At 39.4% G+C, this 20364-nt stretch overlaps 1 protein-coding gene across 1 annotated transcript in view; it reads right to left on the bottom strand.

Moving 5' to 3' along the window:
• macrod2 (mono-ADP ribosylhydrolase 2) overlaps positions 1-20364 on the bottom strand; it is a 583152-nt gene that overhangs the window by 57984 nt on the left and 504804 nt on the right. The window contains exon 9 of the mRNA XM_072436382.1: positions 2558-2636. Within this exon, the coding sequence (XP_072292483.1) occupies positions 2558-2636 (79 nt within the window). The remainder of the gene's footprint in view (positions 1-2557; positions 2637-20364) is intronic.

Genomic DNA, 20364 nt, shown 5'->3' with positions numbered 1-20364 from the left:
GTGATGAGGCTGGCCCTGACCCTGGGGTCAAAGGTCACCTGACAGCATGGCACTGAAATGAGAAAAGGCTATTTGCCTGGCATCACCATGTCTGGGGTGTTAGCCTCCTGGAATGACCTTGCATTTAATCAAAAGAATGAGCTAATTAACAATTCATGAATTACAGTCGTTAATGGCCCACTACTCGTGTCATGGAAAGAGTTCACGTTATAAAAGCTCTCCTGTTGACCATTATTTATTGTACTTTTTGTACTATTTAATGTAAGCTTTTAGTTTTTCCTTTAAATGTTTTCCCTTTTCAGTGGTTTATTAATAGGTATTACGAACTGCTGAATTATCTACTTAACATGACTCAAATGTTTTCAGAATTACATAAGATTTCCCTCAGCCTTGCCTAATCTTCTTCAGTTTGTCCTAAACTGCGATACATGGACCACTTCTGATGGTGCTCTGCAGTTCTTGTGGACCGATGTGTTTGTCGTTCGTGTATGTCCACTTTTCATTAGTCCTCATTTAGAGCTAGTTAGGTTTAGGTCCATTTTAGATCAACCTAAGTCCTAAATTAGAGTCCTGTTTGGAAAATAACTGTAGCACTAACATTTTGAATACCAAGCCATTTAAACCAGGTCTATAACACAATAACACAGGTCTAAAATATAATTAAACCTTATTCTAAATGAGAACGAGTGTCCATTTTTCTGAGAGCTCACGTCCGAAAAGCCGCAATAATAAAACATTTCATTCACAGCCTGTTGCTTTGTCTGGTCACAGTTTCAGCAGTGGGCTATACATGATGCATTTATCCAGCAGCAGACAGCACTTGTAAATGTTCGGAGTGATAACTGGAGAACAACAGCCCTGAATTCTCATCTCAGAGCGCTAATATGATGAGACGGGCGCTGGGGGCACGGGGGCAGCCAATATAATTACGCACTCTCTCTCTCCACAGAATGTAATCTTTCAGGGTAGAGCCAGATGACTAGGACGGCGGCGCAGGGGGAACAAAACACTCTCCATCTGGGAGCGGTGCAGATGAAGGCCTAAGAGCCACATATTCCATTGGGGAGGCCAGGGAGAGGGAAAAAATGGGAGGTAATGCTAGTCTGTCGAAAGCCAAGCCGCCCTCTTTCAGCATCCCCAGCTATTCAACGCAATCCTCCTCGGAGCCCCCATCACAGCCCGGACACCGAAAAAAAAAGATGATGGCTCGGAATAGGGGAGGGAATTGAATGTGCCTGAGAAAGAGAGAGACGGCGAGGCAAAGTGGGAGTAGAAAGATAATGGATGTTTGTTTATTTCGCATACCGAATCTGCGCGAAGAATGAGCAGTTGCTATGCATGCCTGGAGTTTTGTTGTTCACAGTTAAGAAGCCATGATTACAGTCAATCAAACCGAACATCAGAGTATTATCAATTATGTAAAATATCAGCTTGCTGCTTCACTGACAAGTCCTAATCCTATTAAAAGCATCTGCGGAAACGTTTTGTGTCGTGAATGTTAATCTCCCGAATGGCCGTCGGGATGCATTCAAATTCTTGACATTTCTAGGTGTCTCATAACCCTGACAGCTTTTGATTCCGGTGCTTTAGGGGCAAGCTATCTCCTGCTGCAGATGTTTGCCGTGTGCACAGGGAGCCACAGTGGCCTATGCAGGTGAGGACATACAGTTATAAACATGGAGCAAGAGTAAGAGCTTTACACAATGACCCATTCATCACTACGCTGAGTGGATTATGCCAGCAGACTCTTACTATATGTGATAATTTGTGTTAAAAGCATTTCATTCACGTTCTCTTCGAGGATGAAAACAAAAACATTGAGAAAATAGCGACAAATGACAAATGCAAAATATCTTGAGATGTAAGATTTAATCATGGGAAACATGCACTTGCCTCTCCTAAGAAATTAATTGGTCGATGGAGTCTTAGTCGACCAGCATTTTTATTTATATGGACCACAGTAGAAAGGTTCATGAATGGATGTGTCAGCTGGAGGTTTTGGAGTGAATTGTAAATTGAATCTACCCTTATACATATGAAGATTAGTTCAGTTTAGATGAAAGAGAGAAAGAATAGTTTTATGAGCTTGCAACACACCCACTTTATTTGACTAATGCACAGATAATTCCATTAGTTGACCAAGAATTCATCTAGTCAACTACATACTTCATAGAGATCATGTTGATTTTGTTAAGATATTCCAAAGTATGGTTTTGTTTGAATGTAATTAAGAAGACAAACAAGCCAATTGGCAGCGACGAGAAATGTTACACTGTGGGTTTAATTATTGATGCTGATTACATGTTTTTGAATAGCCCAATTTGTAAATGAAAGTAAGCTCTTTAGTAGCTATTATTTAGTACCCATTTGCTTGGTTTGATGCGGTGATGCAGTTGGTACCCACCAGGCAAAGGGTTAATAGAGAATTCTCTGTACAAGTCAATACTGATGGTGTTATGATATTGTGACCCTGAGCAAGACACTTGTGTTCGGACAAGATGTGTGTTTTTTATTAATTCCGGAGACAATCAAGCATACAAACATGTCATACACATACCTTGAAAAATGACAGCCATTTTCTTCTTGTAGATGTTGAAGTCTGTCTCCAGGAAGACGCAGAATATGACTCGTGTGATCTGTGGAGAAGACGCACAGATGGTAAAGCAATTAGTGCAACATCCTGGCTCACAAAGGTCTCCATTGTGAAGGACATGAGAGAATAAAAGGGCAAGACAAGTAAACATCTGATGACAAGAGCGTACACGAGCGGGAAATAATCAAAGTCACTCACAGATCTAATTAGTCAGTCACCCATTCAAGACCACCCGCCATCCTGCCTGCTTTTATCATGTTACTGCACATTACATCAGCATTAGGGAGACACAGGGAGCGAACTGGAGAGACTTAACTGTTCCGGACAAACACGCATGAAAGATTCAAATAATATTAGCATAGCAGTGTTTTAAAACGTTCAACTGCAGTGGAATAGTATATTAAACATGGTTATTTTATTCATTTTGCTGTGTATTTGTTTGCCTTTTCATGGTCGTTTTGGAACATGTACTTACAATTGCGCCAAAGTATTAGTTAAGTCCAGTTAAGTTTAATAAAATGCAAGTCAATTATACATGGATTGATTATTTAAATGCACCCTCAATTTCCTTCTCCACTAGTTTTTAAATCGTTTTTAGTTTAGTTTTCCATTTTAGTTAGTTTCAATATGCTAATACAGTATCTTTTAAAATGCAAGGTTTAAACTTTACATGGATTATTTGTAATAATTTAAACTACGGTATTTACCAGAAAAAATATCCGCAATTTCCTTCTCCTTTAGTTTTTGTTGTATTTAGTTTAGTTTTCCATTTTTAGTTTACTTCTTTTGGCCAATGTTTTTTAAAATGTTAGGTTTGAACAGGGACTTCTAATTATTTAAAATATCTACGAGAAAAAACACAAAACATTTTCCTCTCCAAAACCCTTTTGCTAAATGTTTATGCCTAATGTCTTCTTATTCAAGATGTCAAAACAGATGGTGATGGTTTTTACCAACAAGAACAAAAAAAGGAACAGCACCAACTGCATCATCAACAAAAGCAAACGTTTACCATTTTGTGCCTCATAGCATGACTAAATGACTAAAAGTTGTCAAAGATTTGGGATAAAACAGCACAATCTCACTGTGATAATGTGCTTAAAAGGAGTCCAGGACAGACATTGTCAGACTGCAGAGAAACAGGTCAGCTCTACTGCGCCGTGAAGATATGGATGCGCAGCCAGCCCCATGTGCACTGAATAATGAGAATAGTGGCAATTTTACACAACAGCGTAATGGCAGCTCTCCATGTCTAGGATAGTGACGGTACGGGCCCTTTCTTGACCCCGCCAAACACAAGAACCCCATTCAAAGAGTACTCTCCCGCGGCCCTCACACACATTTATCTATTAATACTTCATGATGTGTTCTTTGCAGTAAATGCTAGCACTGAATAGCCATATTCTGACATATTACTTTGCCTGATGTCTTGATCTTTCATAAAAATGTGGACTCGCTTTCGCCATCATCTCCCCTGACACAGAACAAAAGTATCTGTTTGAAGTGGTGGGTTCGCTGACAAACAGAGCCAAGATTGTGCAAATACTGCTGGGCAGTGAAGGCCACGGACGCTGTAGCTCCCCAGGAAGCCCCATTACTCTTTTAAGGCTGTGTTCTCAACCCCACTCTTCAACTGTAGGACTGGGAAGCTTGATGAATCAGAAATGATCCTTTGAAAAAAACTCAGCCCTCGTAAGGTTTCATACACAGCATTGATTATAAATGTATATAATACTAACGTTTCAAACTTGATTTCAATAGGAAAAGACACGGTAATGATTAAAAAAACACATTTGAAGACAATAGAATGTAATTTTGAACTGGAAATTATGATTGTTTATCTAATATTGTCAAATGGCTTCTACTAGTTCTAATATAGATAATAGATTGGTCAACATTTTTCCTGTTTAAGCTTTTTTTTGTATCAATACGTGTTTGATTCTTGGTTTAGTGCTGATTAGTATCTGGGTGTCTACTGTATTTCTGACCACCATTAAAATGTACAACAAGAGCAATATTACACGCAGTAGAGCAAAACCAAATTCAAAATCGTATAGCAGTGGTACAGATCCATCTCCAGCTTTATCTCCCAGTTTCTATCGCTCTCCTCCCTTCAATCAGATTCTGCACAGCGGCTCTGCCTTGCTTTTATTTGGCAGATCAGAACGCTCTGGTATGGCCTTTGACAGTCGTGAGCTACGAAGCCAAACCCGAACAGGTATTGCCAATCTTTCTGTTGTCAAACACTTGAATAAACCAAAAGCACGACACCACGGTGAAGCCTTTTCTTGTAAAGGAAAAATAATAGTCGAAGAAAAGTTCTGTCAACACATGTAGTGTAATGTATTTCAACCAAATATATAGTGTTTGTAGTAAAACGATTTGAAATGTTAAATACTAGTTTGGTGTATGAACATTTACCAACCTTGCCGATAAAGGGTAAGATGAACTTTATTGTCCCCATAAGGAAATTTGCCTATTGCATTTGACCCATCTTTCAGAGCCGCTAGAGCAACCTGTCAGGAGAAGTGGGCACCAACTCCTCTGCAGATCTTCAGAGGACTACTTACTGTAGAAAGAGGATTTAATCTGGTTTGTACAGTCAGGCATCGAGGGAACGCTGACAAACGGGCGGCTCCTTCATCGGGGTGAACTAACAATTAATGTTAATATAGAAGAGCTGCACTATCACCCACTATTCAACAACTATTCAACAGCAAGTGTGGACTTCAGGAGTTATATCGTGCCACATGCAAATATGAAGGCGTAAAGAAGAATAAAGTCATCCAACGGGCCAGATTTACTATATATCCAAGAATGCTAACGGCGCTATCATTTCTCTGGAGTAACGCCACGTCAACAACTTCTGTTAAGATTCAGTTGTGACATGACTTTGTGCTTATAATACACACAAAGACACGGAAGCAGCTGGTAAGAGAGCAAATGTTGTGTTTCCTATTGAACTGAAGAGTGTGCTTGGAGGAAACTCACCCAAACACGGTGAGAAACACGCAAACTTCGCACCAAACGGCCTTGTCGAACCCAGAACCGCCTTGTTCTGGCGAGCTCAACCACTGTGCTGCAAATGTAATTATGTTTATGATGATCAGAGCAGCAGTAGCAGAGGATTTGCCCACTGACCAGACGGTTTTCAGTCCAATCTCCAACCCACCAGTGTCTGAATGTGCTTGATTAATGGAAAGTGTTTTAAAGCACTAAAATGTGACCATCTTCTTACGACACACGCTTCATAGAGAAAATGTGCCTCTAACTTTAATTATATTATTCTTCGCGGATACAAAAGCAACACACTGTTCCGCTACATTCGTATTGGCTGCAGAATAATAGATCTGTACCTTCATTTCTATGTAGGTCACTTTCCCAAAAAGACCAGCTTGGGGCTGTTTCTTCAGCAGTGTGTGAACATGCCCTCAATAATAATGCCTCTTTGCAAGCGTGAATAAGGATTTAAATTAAAACTAACAAATAACTTTTAGCATGAAAAGGAGGGCGGCAAAGGTTCGTGGGTGTGTATGTGTGACGGCCTACTGTACTGTTGAGAGTGCACCCCGCAGTCATCAAGGTTGAGGAAGTTAATGGAAGACTAATTAGAAAGCTGGGATCACTGCATGCTAGACTGTCTGGTCATTACTCATCGCTGATTGGGGGCCCTCTGCCAAAGGGTGAGTGCAATATGGTTAGGTCCCCTGTCACATCTGGAAAGGCTGGTCATCCCCATCTAAATCGTCTTCCACACAGTGAAGTTTGGGAGTGCGGAAATGGCACGGGGAGTCATTATGGGATAAACAAACAAAGAAGAATGTGTACTGCCAATTTAATTCACTTTTCAGAATTGTGTGTTTAAATGCTCACTGCACAGCAAAACTAAAATATTTTGTATTTGATTTTGCTCTAGCATTGTTCATACCAGCTTAAACTAGACAGGAACATTTAAAGGTGCACAGTATAGCTTTTCTGGTGAGGGAGCCACCTGACCTGCTAAATGGAGATGTTATTGTGGTGCCTGAAATTTCCCACATAGTGAAATTTTTACTTTTAACTTAACACCGTACAGTGGAAATGTGTCACATTACACACTCAATCCATCAAACATTAGCATTAAAACATGTATTAAAAGTCTGGGGCATTTAAAAGATAAAATAAGATACATCAGGGCTTATTTAATAAACTGACTACGTTTGGCACAAATGAGACTTTGTGTACACCTTCGTCGCTAAGGGCATTGTGTACCGGCGCCGTGATGGAATCAGCTTAATTAAACATATCTACAGTGCAGTTATTACATTTCAGGTTTTTTATTACATGCATTCCTTACATAAGTTGAAATTGTGCAAGTGGACTCGCTTTTCCACAGACTGGACCAGTAATCTGGCCTGTGGCGTCACCTGCTTGTCTCATTGAAAGTAGATAAGTTTAATGGAATATTGTAGAACATTCCAGACAAAATGTCTCCAGGAAAGTTACACAAGGCACCTTCAACTCTTTGTAATAAGTTGATTAACTTATATAGTGTTTTTTCGTAACAGAAAATATGCTTGTGAGAATAAATGTGAACATTTACAGCAGGTATAAGATGTAACAAAATCTATGTAGAATATTCCCAAAGATGAAAAAAAAAAAAAAACACTTTGTTAGCTTACAATTTTTTTTTAAAAGTCTTTATTGCAACATGGGGCATGCAACTCCACCTCTTGAGTTTGACAATAATTGTAATAATATTAATACATTTAAAAGTTTTAATAGTCATGCTGCAATAAAGGCTTTTTCATTTTTGACTTGTTTTTTTCTGTCTTTGGGAATATTCAACATATATTTTTACATATAATTTGCTGTTACTGTTTTTTTGTGCAACAAAGCACCTGTTTATATGTCTGTTTTACTAATATCAGTGAAGCTATATCATTAATGCAGGTTAAATATCCCATTTTATTTAGATTGTCTCCAGAGCTTTGTTCACCTCGCCCAGTCGCCCTAATGAATTCAGAGACTGCGTTAATTGAATTTGGACTATATTATGGTATGAGACTAATTAAAACAAAATGGCAGCCGTTCAACCTGTGCCCTTGTAACTCATTTGTGCTGAACACACAGAAACATGATGTGGGCATATTTTTACCAGGTGTGTATTCACTTACTGTACATAATACTGATTTGAATTTGCTTGTGTCTGAGGCTCACCTCCCCGCCCCCCACCCGCACCTCTCCCTCACGACTGCTTAACACATGAGTTAATGATGTCATCGCTGGCCATCCATGCCCATAATTACTGTGGGGACAGTGCCAGTGGAGTCGGAGGTATCACTCTAACGCACACTTTTTTACTCCTTGCCTTCCATCCTGATTCTGTCACAAACAATAACAGGGACAGGTCGCCCTAGCATGTCTACCGTAGCTGGAGCAAAGGCCCTTGGGAGATGTTTGTCTGTAGTTACCGCGGCGATGCCTGGTGCTGAATGTTCCATACGTGTTTCCAGATGGACAGCAGGAGACTGATATGCAATATCAACACTGGCTCCAAAATGCATTCATTTCCTTTATTTGCTTTTGTTCAAGGTCAGAATCAGCAGAAGCTATATGAGCCCACACAGCAACTGACGAGGAATAATGAAATGAATACATCACGCAGCCGTACACAGAATATTGTCTTTTGTTGTGTTTATGGACTGACATGACGGTGAAAATGAGAGGCAACATCATACACTGATAGAACATGTCATTGTTCCAGACAAATTGAATAAATCCAAAGCCAGAAATATCTGCCCACAAAACACCGGCTTCTCGCTGTATCATCAAAGCCATAATCAGCGAGCATTCATCTTCTTTGTTGTCTGTGGCGCTGGTTGGACAGAGGCTGCACTTTGAAGCAGGTGGACCGTATCCAAGGGTTATTACAGATGTAATTACACACACCTGTGCCCCCGTCACCGCTGCTCAGAGAGGCTCACGTGGGCCCGACAGAGACCACTGATGGTAAATAGTCCCATGCACCGAAACATGGGCATATTATTAATAAAACTGCACCTCTTCAGTGACATTGGCAGGGCCGTCGTCTTTAGCAGAGGGAGAGATTATGTGGTGCAGGCTGACAGCAGCAGTCAGGCAGGTGAACTGGAGTTGCGTCTCCATTTGACTTTGATTGACCCTGTCTGCCAAAGCAGCGCAGCTCCACCTGCAGCAGCAGCAGGGGGAATTATCATTTCAAAGAAGTGCCCAGAAAGGTTATCCCTTTGAACAAAACGCCTCCATCCATACATCAAAAAATGATTCTGACACGGGGCTTTAGGACTACACTTTTCCTCTAAGGACTGAGAGGAAAGTGCTGAGCTCGCCACACCGCAGACATGCTCCGTATTGGATGCTCACTAGATGATGATTAGGACGATGGAGCAGTCAATGTCTGTGGAATATTGCCATGGAGACTGCAGATTTGGATAAACGCTTATGTACACAATTACAGCTGAGTGCTCAGTCCGACGTGACTAAAGAGTAGTGATTGAAGATGGTCAGACTTCTTATTTCATCTCCTACATCATCAGGGATTCTACATCTGGACCCAAACCAGAATATATTAATCTATTTGACAGGAAAATGCAGCCTTGCGAGATTTGAAGAATCTAGATAATGCATCAGCAATTTGAATGTTAATTCAACAAATGCTCAGTCTGCCTCCACATTTTGTACATTAAAGCTGAACAAATAGTTCCAGAGAATTACCCGGCCTCAGTGCACAGTGCTGTCGACAGAAAAGGAGAACAGAACGCTACAGGCACACAGCATTTGAGTTCACATTTTCAGAAAGTGTTCTCCGACTGAAAGAGACAGCATTTGACTTTGTGAGGCTCTAAGCGGCTCCAGCTAGGGCTGCCAGCAGACACTGTACTATCTGATTTAAAGCCCCGGCCAGCAGAGAAATGTATAACACATTTTATTTCCCATTATTTTCATGTTTAGTCCCGCTGAAAGAGAGGCCAGTGTTTATGGGTTTTAAATTCAGCTGCACTGTTTGCCAAACTCGGCACAAGGGCTGAATGTATAATCGTTGAGCTGTTTAACTGTGATGAGGTCTTCCCCTACAGACCGAAGGGAAATGTCAATAACCACCCACAGGGCCCGTAACAACACTAACCGACAATGCAGCACAGTAAATGTATGGCCCGACTCACATATGACAGTAATGAGCCTCCTCCTCAGCCCAACGGTCATTTTAAAGTGTTCCTGAGGAGGTCTTCTGGGACATCTTGTGACCCCAGTGCCATCAGGTATTCGGGATTCACATTAAAAGAACATCTTTCAAACATGTGACACCAGGTGCATTATAGACACTCCTGACAAATGTGTCAATTAATATAGATAGCTAAATAATTAGAATGATGGAATATACGCTGTGGTCTGCGGGGAGCAGTGGGAGTGTGAAGGATTGGGTCATTTTCAAATCATAAAGAGGAAAGGAGGTGCAGCTGTGGACTGGGTCAGAGGCGGCCATGAAGGGCGCGCTAATATGAGCCGGTGTCTATGATCCATGGCTGCATTAGTAATGAAGTGACCCTAGGACCACCACGGGCATGTAACACCTCTGCTGATGAGGCTACACCCTGCCAAAGACCTGTGCATGATAAATCTGTGCTGGACATGTCAAGAAAGGGAGCTATGAAATGGAGCATGTATAGTCCTCGCCCACATCCAAATGAAGAGTTTCTGCCAATATTATGTGCTAATTATTTATAATGCTTTTTAAATAACTCATTCGGAGATCATCTGTGGTATCTGCAGCTGCCCTTTCACTCCGTCTAAATGAATCAGTTTAAGTAAGGACGAGGTAATGTTAAGGGCTCTTGTTGAAAGTGGGGTCATGACATCAAATGCCATCGTCTCTCCAGCAAAGGCTAATGATAAAAATGATAAACCTGAAACCTTTTTTTAAAATAACACCAATTACCAATAAACCAAATAGACTAATCAGACTAATGAAAGGGTGTATATGGACAGGCCATTTAGTTAACTATGCAGACTTTATCAAGCTGATCACCATCGCCAGTAATAATGTAATTTCAGCAAAACAACGTAATACACTACAAAAACTACTAATTTACTGCAATGCCTTTAACTGCCATGTATAATATTAATAAAGTAACTTCTTCACCTAGACCACTATTCAAAAATGTATTGGAGTAGAATATCAAGTATATTTGTACAGACTATTGTAAACACACACTTTAATAATAATAATAATAATAACTTTTATTTATATAGCGCTTTTCAGTGACCCAAAGACGCTGAACATAATAAAAAAAGGGGGGGTATTTACAGACATTTGCCATTTGCCTGTAGTATGACTTTAAGAGCTGCGTGCAGAGATATCCCCCATAATGACTCTCCACTGTTCTTTTGAATCCTGTTGAATTAGGTGGATTTCTTCTCACTGTGAGTTCATCCTTCCGTTTGAGCCTCTTAAATCTACAACCAAGCCTAGACTTCTGACGCTCTGCCAATCCCCTTATTGATGGCCGATAGGTCGAGACTTGTCAGGTTGAAGAATTGGCGTCTTGCACGGATATGTCTAGATTTGTGTCTTCTCCTCTGCTGTTGCGGGACCCTATAGGGCCGATCCAGCATGTCTGTCAAATCCACTAATATTTTCATTTTTCCCATGTCTCCTTAGTCAATATCTGCTCAGTGGGAGGGAGCTAGGTCAGCCATTTTGAGAGGAGGGCATAGAGGAGGAATAGATTTTGCTTTAAGCTACAATACCATCGCCCGAGCTAACTTTGATGAAGTTATTATAGGAGTTTGTGTTTCTTGTCAGATACAAATGGTTTTCACATACTGCAGGAATATGTCGCTGCAGGAAGTATTAGGGAAGAAGTTCTGTCTTATTTGTTTTGTTGAAATAATGGAACCTATTGATGTGCATGAAGAGACATAAGGCAGCATATTAGTCTATTTCTCATAGATCTTAGTCACGGCTAAACCGGCAAGCTTTGTTTCATAATCAGTGTGGCTTTGCCTGTGTCTCAGTTCCTCTGCTACTTTAGTTTTAAATGAACTTCAATTTGCAGTTTTCTTATGTCTAACAGTGCACTCTGTTATGAGAACAAATTCAACCCACACAAACATGGATTTCTGATCAGACTCAGCTTTAGGTGTTAAAACAAAATGGACTAGGATTCAAAAGACTTAAATATAGCTGTATAAAAAAACAACTTGGTGAATAATTTTACATTTTACATGAATAACAAAACTAATACAGCCATGGCAATAACCAAGTCTCCCAGTTAGAGGATGGATAAGATTATGAATGAGCACATGTGAGAAACAGTTTTTCTTCTTCTGTTGGCATATCGAGTTTGTTTAGTATGTCCTGGTTCCCCATTCAAAAGTCTATTTGTTTAGTCAAGGCCAGGGCCGGTTTTGAAGCGGTTTCCGGGGAGGAAAAATGTGGTCCAGTGAAGTGCTAGAGTCTTACACAAAGCTGCAAGACAAATGGGAATCCAATCACAGCCGTTCATGTCAAAGAAGTCTGAAATGTTTCCAAACCTGAGACTGAAAAGCCCCTGACAGCAACATTGAGCTCAAACCACTGATTTGTCACACCATCGTCTACATGTTACAAGGAAGTCCACCAGTCTGAGCGAAGAGAAGTGAAGCGCTGCATGAGAAGAACATAAAATGAACAACTAGATAATTGAAGTGTCCAACGCGATCTTATAGTTTGACCATACGGTAATTTATGTTTTTCTGATGTTACATTTATTATGTTTTTGATTGAGTGAGTGACGTCTTTTAAGTGTAACAGTGCAATCTTCTCTTCTGCCATGTCAACCCTTAAAAACTATTTGAACCACCTGCTTGTCTCCATGGAGATGTTTTTGCTTTGCCAGGAATGTTCCACAGTTGGCAGTTGGGTTGCAAAATTTTGGGAAAAAAATAAAAAAAACTGTATTGTAATTAGATTTGCTATTTATGGTTTAATAATAAGATTTGTTCAAAGGTCAGATAGTAAACGTGCCCAGGAGAATTAAACAAAAAGACTTTGAAGTGAAAACTGAAAAAGAAAATTTGCAAAGAATATGTTTGTACATAATATAAACTAGAGGGTTAGTTGTTTTTATACAGAATAAGTCTATACAAATATTGTTGTTTGTGGAAAGGAAATTATGGTATGGTCCATATACATGGACGGAAGGTTTAGAATTCTCTACCATAAACTTATAGCACACTTCTAAAGAATCTTCTCTGGTAAAATACAATTGTAATTTTGACCAAATGTTTTTACACATATGTAGCACACTTTACATTCCATTTCTTCATACATCTGGATCAAATGGTGCTTTAGTGTTTAATGTTCTTATCATCATCTTGTGTTCTCTGTAACCCGGTCATTACTTACAAGCAAAAGAGTGCGTGGGCAGATCGTCCCTCGCTACCAGAAATTGCTAATGGATTTCTCCCAGGTTTCAGCCATGTGCAGTGTATTTCCGGTGCAGGAAAATGCCATAAGGTCGCAAGGAACGCTCATTAGAAAGCACTCTTGTGCTCAAATACCTTCTTGAAGCTAAAGCTATTACCCCTTTGTTACTGTCTGAGCACCACCAGCGCCATGTACAGATATATGCAGTTTTGCTCATCCACCATGCGAGGTAGCACTGAAATCCTCAAAGAAAAAATCTTTAAAGTCGGGTTTGCTTTCATATCCAAAAGGCGGTGCTTTTACTTGTGTAGTATTCATTATTTCATCTCAGAAATACCCGCCATTTGTGCCAAAGACATCGCAGCTCATTATACTACAACTCTAGCCTGTGATCCTCTCGGCTTTCAGAAGTACCTTTACATCTTATGGCCTTTCTGTTAAACTACAGACAGCATGGGCTTTTTCTAAATGTAATTTTGACTTTTCATTTTTTGTTTATAAGCATTAGATGATACAGATATGTGAATGTAATCATAATAGTATTGATCAAGCATGCTAACTGCAAGATTGATTGTTAACATCTGTGCATATTACTATTATTTTATTGCTTTGGATGGATTGAAACATTGTATTCAACAGCAAACATAGTTCATACAGTATCACAAAAAATGCTGAATGTCTCTTCATCCCAAAATTACTTATTGTTCATCTGTTAAAGAAAGCTTACAGGATCCAAAAAGTAAATTAAATAAATCAAAATCGACTCAATGGATCTATGTCTATCTACATACAGTGCAATACTAGGGATGTCAAGATTATTTGCACAATCAATAATCGTAATTATTCAGGTGACAATAATAATCGCTGCAATTTTAGAAGAAAAAATAAGTAAACCTAAACATTGTGCCACATTAATTTACCATTCAGAATGTTTGATTTCATTAAGCTGGTTAAACAAGAGAAATGGTTATCTATCAGACAATGGCAATGAAAGAAAATTAATCAATGCATTATAATTGTGAAGAATCATTGTGAAAAAATACTAACCCAGACCCAAAACTGCATGTTAAAAAAAGGATCACATCTCACACAGGCAACATGTGTTTGGTCAGATTAGCAGAGTGCTGAGTGCAACACAAGAGACGTGAAACGGCAGGAAATAAAAAACAGAGGAAAGAGGCGCTGAGAGCTCTACCATATGGCCATGTGGGCGACATCAAACGTGAAACCCAAGCCTTAAAGCTGAGGCGCGGCCTGACATAACTTACAAAAGAGTGTAAAGATCGGATCTGGACTTTGTCAAATGCATCACGCGAATTTACAACCTTTCCGTCACCATCAGTCTGAGAGCTGTTTATTCATGGCGACAGCTCGGCATAAGGTAAAATGATTCGTGGATGGCCGAAGGATTTGGATTACCATCAAAAAGACAAAGTATAACCCAAGACGAGGTCCGTGCAGGCGATATATGTCTCTAGAAACTTTAAACAAGGTCATAACTTTTAAAAATTTCAGCTAGAAAGGGATATAATGTGATGGATCCACTGCGAATGACTAGTACATCTAATAGGCGTTCTCTCAAAGTGGAAGGAAAAAAAACATTTGAAAGTTACAAAAGGATCAAATTAGCCGGTTTGAGTTTCCGATGCGCAGTAACAGGCAGCAGTGAAACTAATGGGATGTGTCTGCGGCGGCCGTGGAGACTGAACAGACGACGGACACGATATGTTGTGTTCTTATCTCGCATACGATTGAGACAAACTGCATTCACTGTAGGCGTATGGTAATGAGAATACTTTGTGTAGATATATGTGTGCCTCCAAGCCTCTTACTTTTGTTCAAAAACAACTGTGTTGTATCCTCAGGCCAACCTGGAAATTAGCCCGGAGTGACCCACAAGAAACGGTACAATATGGAGATTGCCGGCGGCAGGCCTCACTAAAGGTAACATGAATTAACTTAAGAAGACAGATCTGTTTGGATTAAGCTCAAGAACTTTTATTCAAGTCAAGGTACACAAGAGCAGCAGCAAATGTGTATTGTTGAAGGGTCATATCGAGTACTTTTATGTGTCTTTATGTTGAATTGGAATGTGCATTGTATCCAAGTGTGCCAGGCCCTTTAACATTCTGTTCACATACAGAAGGCTCTGGAACAATAAAGAGTTATCAAAAAAAACCTTTCCTAACTTGTCCAACCACAGCTCTCTCAAATGCAGAAGACCTCTCCTCTTGAATATTCTTGTAACATTCAGAGCAAAATGTTTCTCATTTCATTTGTGTTGTGTTTGTTTTCGCCATGTTTGTCTGGACACGACCGAACCATGTGTTTTCCTGATTGTTTAATCCAAATGTCTCGTTCATTTGAAATCGGGGGGATTGACTATGATTACAGACTAAAACATCTTTGTCAACGCGCCAAAGTTTTGTCAAAGCGTGTGGTCTTCACTGCAACATATTAGATAAAGAAGGTACAATGTAACTGCTATTGAGGTTAATGCACCATCACAAATGCTTCAGTATTTAACAGTAGTGCTACTTGTTTACAGTATTAAACATCTCTGATAACATGTCTAATTAGAATTCTAATCAAGCTTTTACTTAAATCTTTGCTGTGCGTACTTGAGGAGAAAAGTGTGATCTTACTTTAATGAGAGAATGTGTTATACAAAGTTTTAAAGCTGTTTTCCAATATATTTGTTCGCAAAAAAAATAGATTGATACATAAAAATCCCCTGTAATTCAATAAATGCAATGCAAGCTTGATAATGTGATACTGTGGAACATTCCGGGCAACGCAATAACCTCACCAGAAAATATAATGTGCATCTTTAAATCAAATGTCCAGAGGGAAACCAGCCTTTTTACCACAGACATAGCCAGGAAATGAAACAAATGTAGACATCTTACAGTCCAACAGTGAGAGATGACACTCTTTTATTTTTTTAAGTACATAACAAATTCATACATTAATCCAGACCGCGATGGGAGATTATGCAAATCTTCAAGATGTTTCGGAGTCACTTACTCAAGAAAAACTAAAATGTACTTTCTCTTTTTAAACTATTTCACGTCTTCCGTTTTGCCGGTGATTACAGCCCCTCGTCAGCCACGCTCAGGTGTCTCATCGAGCAGCCTAATTTTCAATCGGCTTAGGCGTGTCTTCGCTTTATCCGAATATAATGTGATTAGACTGTGAGAGAGGCAATGTCAAACCAGGAACATGATCCGAATCAGGATTAGGGCTCGGAGTGATGCATGCGATTTTCCCAATTAACGCAGATAGCAACTGTTTAGCATTTTGGGGAAAGAAAATACTGTAGCACACAATTTTAGAATGAGCAATCTGCCACAACTGAATCATGATTTTGCATTTGGTTGATTGAGGCCTTCAATCCCAAAATATAAGGCTGTAATGTGAGAACTGTTCCAAGAAGATTGACATTCTTGTAATACAATTTTCAGATGACGTCCTGAGCATAAGTTTTATTTATTTATACGTGCTTGACATGGAATCTAAATTAAGAACAGCCTATAAAAACATCACGATCACAGATGAATCATGGACATTAGTACATCTCTACATCATTGCTCTGCTTAAAACCTGAGATATACAGCACAGCAAGTGATTTTTCCTCCCTTCGTAGTTGGATAGTTGGAACAGGTAAAAAAGAAAAAAATCCCTTCCCAATTTGTATGGAGCTGCATGTAAGGCAGGGGATCAATAACGTTATCTGTGCTCCAAAGCGCACTTTAGCTGGTCATTTTAGTTTAAAAATCCATCTTGTTAATGCACATTCACGTGGGCTGAGGCTAACATAACGCCTGTGTGAATAAAGAAGAACGATTCAAAAAGTCAATCTGCAAACACATTCAATTAATTCCAAAAGTTCTCCCCGTCTCCAGTCCGAGCTCTGGAGTGGAGGAGTTGGAATCCCTTTGGTAACTCTGATTGGATCACTCCAGGAGAAACCATTATGTAGCTGCCTGCGCCTTATGCTTCAACCCACGGGCTGCACTTACGTGTTACTAAAAACAGAAAGCGGAATGCATTTTAAATAAAACTAATTCTCGCAAAACAACAAAACAATGAGCGATTGCCCTGAGAAACAATGAAATGGCAAAAGTGGATCTAATTAGCGTTCTTAGCGGCGGAATGGCGTCTTAGCCTTGGATACAGACCAAACTATTTCCCTCCGTTGATATATCAAATACCAACAATCCCCCGGTGCTGAAATTTCTCCTGACATGTTGACTTAAGTGGGATATCTGTGATCCAAGCTACGCAATTGGAAATAGTTTGCATTTCTAATAGCGCTGCGGAACAACGTGGTGGGTTTTCACAAACAAAACAGCAGCTGCCGACAGAGCGGCTCAACTCGTAGCCGGGGGACATGTCAGTTATTTCGAAAAGACAAACCGAGGCAGCCCACAATCAAAGCTGAAGTTTGTGAATGACTGGATCTACTTTCCGAAACAAAGTTAGCGCGGAAAGAACGCAGAAGGCTTTGGAGCTGGAAGAAGAAATTATACTGTAATTCTGATTCTATGGCAGATTGTGTATGTGGGTGGCAAACATGTTGAAGCTGCAAAGCCATAATAAAGCTGTAGCAATGTGGTTTCAAAACTCTTGACTTACTCTCGATGCCCATGAAACAGTGTTTGTTTTTCTGCTACAGCTCATCCCATACTGCATCGGACAGTTGATGGACAAGACATTAAGCAAGTGGAAGAAGTTAAAATATCAAGGATTTTCTCCCACATCAGCCTTCGTATCACTTGCTGGTCACAGGTCACAGCCTCTACAATTGAGCCACAGAGAATGATTTACAACAGGGCCATGAAAACATTAGGAAAAAAACCTGTTAGAACACAGCATTTACAGGTATTGCAGATATAGGATTTTTTTAGCTTTGAAAAATGTATACAGTTTTGTAATTGAAACATCAAGCTCCATGTGTCCAAGGTAAAGCTCACAGTCCTACTCAGGGCAGTGGGTCCCATCACACAAGGTGCAGCAAATGTGAACGTGTCACTGAGAAAAACATCCTGTAGTAGGAAGTCTGTGTTCTCTGTCAGGGCGTTAAACTCTGGAATCTTAAATCCTGCGCAGGAGCTGAAACTGGACCTGGTTTTAAACATGAAGCGGGTTTTAAAGGGAAATCAGACATGTACGCACTAAAAGACTATTTGTGATGACATACTGAGTTTTTGTCTGCCTTTGTTTTTGTGTAAATACAAAGGTAAATTCATATGTTAAACTTGCTATGAAAGCCTGTTGTGAAAGCCCTTCTAGGGACGGCTATAAATGTTGTAGTGCGGTACATGTCTAATGAACATATCAAGTCATTAAAATAAATCAAATAAAATGAATACAATTAATAAAATGAATAAAAATAAAATGAATAAATTAAATAAACAGTAAATAAAATAAACTATACAGTAAATAAAATAAAATAAAATATACAGTAAATACAAAAATATATACTGTAAAACAGTAAATAAAATAAATATGATTATTTGTTGCCATTTAAACATCTGCATCTTCTTTTCTCATACTGAATACTATTTCAAGTCGTCTTTCAATTTGTATAAATACTTACTACCTATATACTATCCTTCTTCAGTTTATAAAGTCCTACTGAGTCAACATCTATGAAACAGGAAGTTTGCCTGTAGCCAGCCACGGTAGATTCTATGTTCTATTAATTCTCTGATTTTGTAATAAAGTTTTTTCCTTTATGGGGAGTCTATTTCAATGTTATTTTTACACATACACAAATAATTCTTAAATAAATGGTTATTACATATTAGGTGACGCTTTGACGTTAATCAAGTACAAGACATTGTTCAGGGTTGCCTCCTTAAGCCTCCCCAAAGTCAGCTCTTCTAGCGGTTGACACTCTGCTAATGCGACTATGTTATACGATCCGGCTCTGAGGTCTACTGTAATTAATAATGCTAATAGGACATCACTATATATGTCCTCACTTAAAAGACAAACAAGGATAAGTACGCGAGAGCAGTACAGTGTGGCTTTATGACAAATGAGTGGACTCGCTAAGTGACTAATGCCAGGGGCTCAGACAGTATTTCCCCCCTGTTGTTCATACTTTAATAAACAAGGACATTCACTAGTTTCAAAGTAATACATCCAGTCTGTTACTAATTAATGTGCGTGATGAATACGGCCCGTTAAAGAAGTGTCCAGGGACTAATTACATCGGAGGAACAAGAGTCACTAAGCATGCAGAGGATTTCACTTGGGAGCAGAAAGGAGAAAAAAGCCCAGCACCCACTCAGTCATGCACCGAGAACCCGCTGGTACAGACTTAAAGGGACCCTTCCTGCCCCGTTGGGATGGATGAGGAGGCTAATGTACAGCCAACAGATCCACACCTAATAACGTGAGGATGAAGCTGTGGGAGATTTGGGCAGCACTGGAGAGTGGGCCTCAGGGAACAATGTCTAACCGGGGCCGGTGGAGTGGCCTATTCTGCAAAGTTGATTTATTTGAATGCTTACGGTTAGTTTATTTATTTGGTTATTTATTTATTTACCTGAAAAATGAATAGAACAAGGCAAATTTCTTACTTCATATTTGAGTAAACTAGATCTGACTGATTATTGGCGTAATCATTCAAATATGGCCTAATTGTTTTCAATTAAAACTATAATATTGTAAATCAGGCTTTGAAATATCTATAACGAAATCTTGTTATAAACCAAAATGGACATGTTTGTGTATGAGCGAGTTGTAAGATGTGATTTTTATTCCCCTGTGAGAGATAAATGCATTTTCAAACTGCCTTTTTGAAGTTACAATGTCCAATTTAAATGGATGGAAGTTGGGGAAATTATATATTAAAACATTTTTGGAGCAGATTGGAAAGTGTTGTTTTTTTCCTACACAAAGGCTTGAATGTTGAGAGAAAAAACTATCAGAAAAAAAAAAGTATTGCCTCTAGAATCTCACTTTAAGACGCGCGTGACTAAATAATAAAGTTTTGAGTTGGCATTTGAAAGCATCAACATAGTGTAGTGAATGCAGCGAGGACGGAAGATTGTTCAGTCAGTGTACATTAAGGTAGAATACACTCTATATAAATCAGAATAGAACTCCAACCAACTTTCCTTATCTATTGCTTGTAAACATGCCAGTGGGTTCTATAGGTATTTTCAACACTGTACATTGTATTTGCTCCAGGCAAAAGCAAATTTCCGGAGATATTACAGAGCTTGTGATAAAACCCAAGAGTCACCAGTAGACCTCTATCTAATCAAAGATATTGTGTTATGTAATAGACCTTCATAAAGCTAAACAGAGGCTTTTAAGTCCTTTA

Source organism: Eucyclogobius newberryi, unplaced genomic scaffold, assembly GCF_026437365.1.
Source record: "Eucyclogobius newberryi isolate DKJ021-1_F unplaced genomic scaffold, fEucNew1.0.hap1 SCAF_8, whole genome shotgun sequence".
In the NCBI taxonomy this organism is placed as follows: Eukaryota; Metazoa; Chordata; class Actinopteri; order Gobiiformes; family Gobiidae; genus Eucyclogobius; species Eucyclogobius newberryi.
Note: the sequence above shows the minus strand (reverse complement) of the source record. Positions and strands in the feature narration are given on the sequence as shown.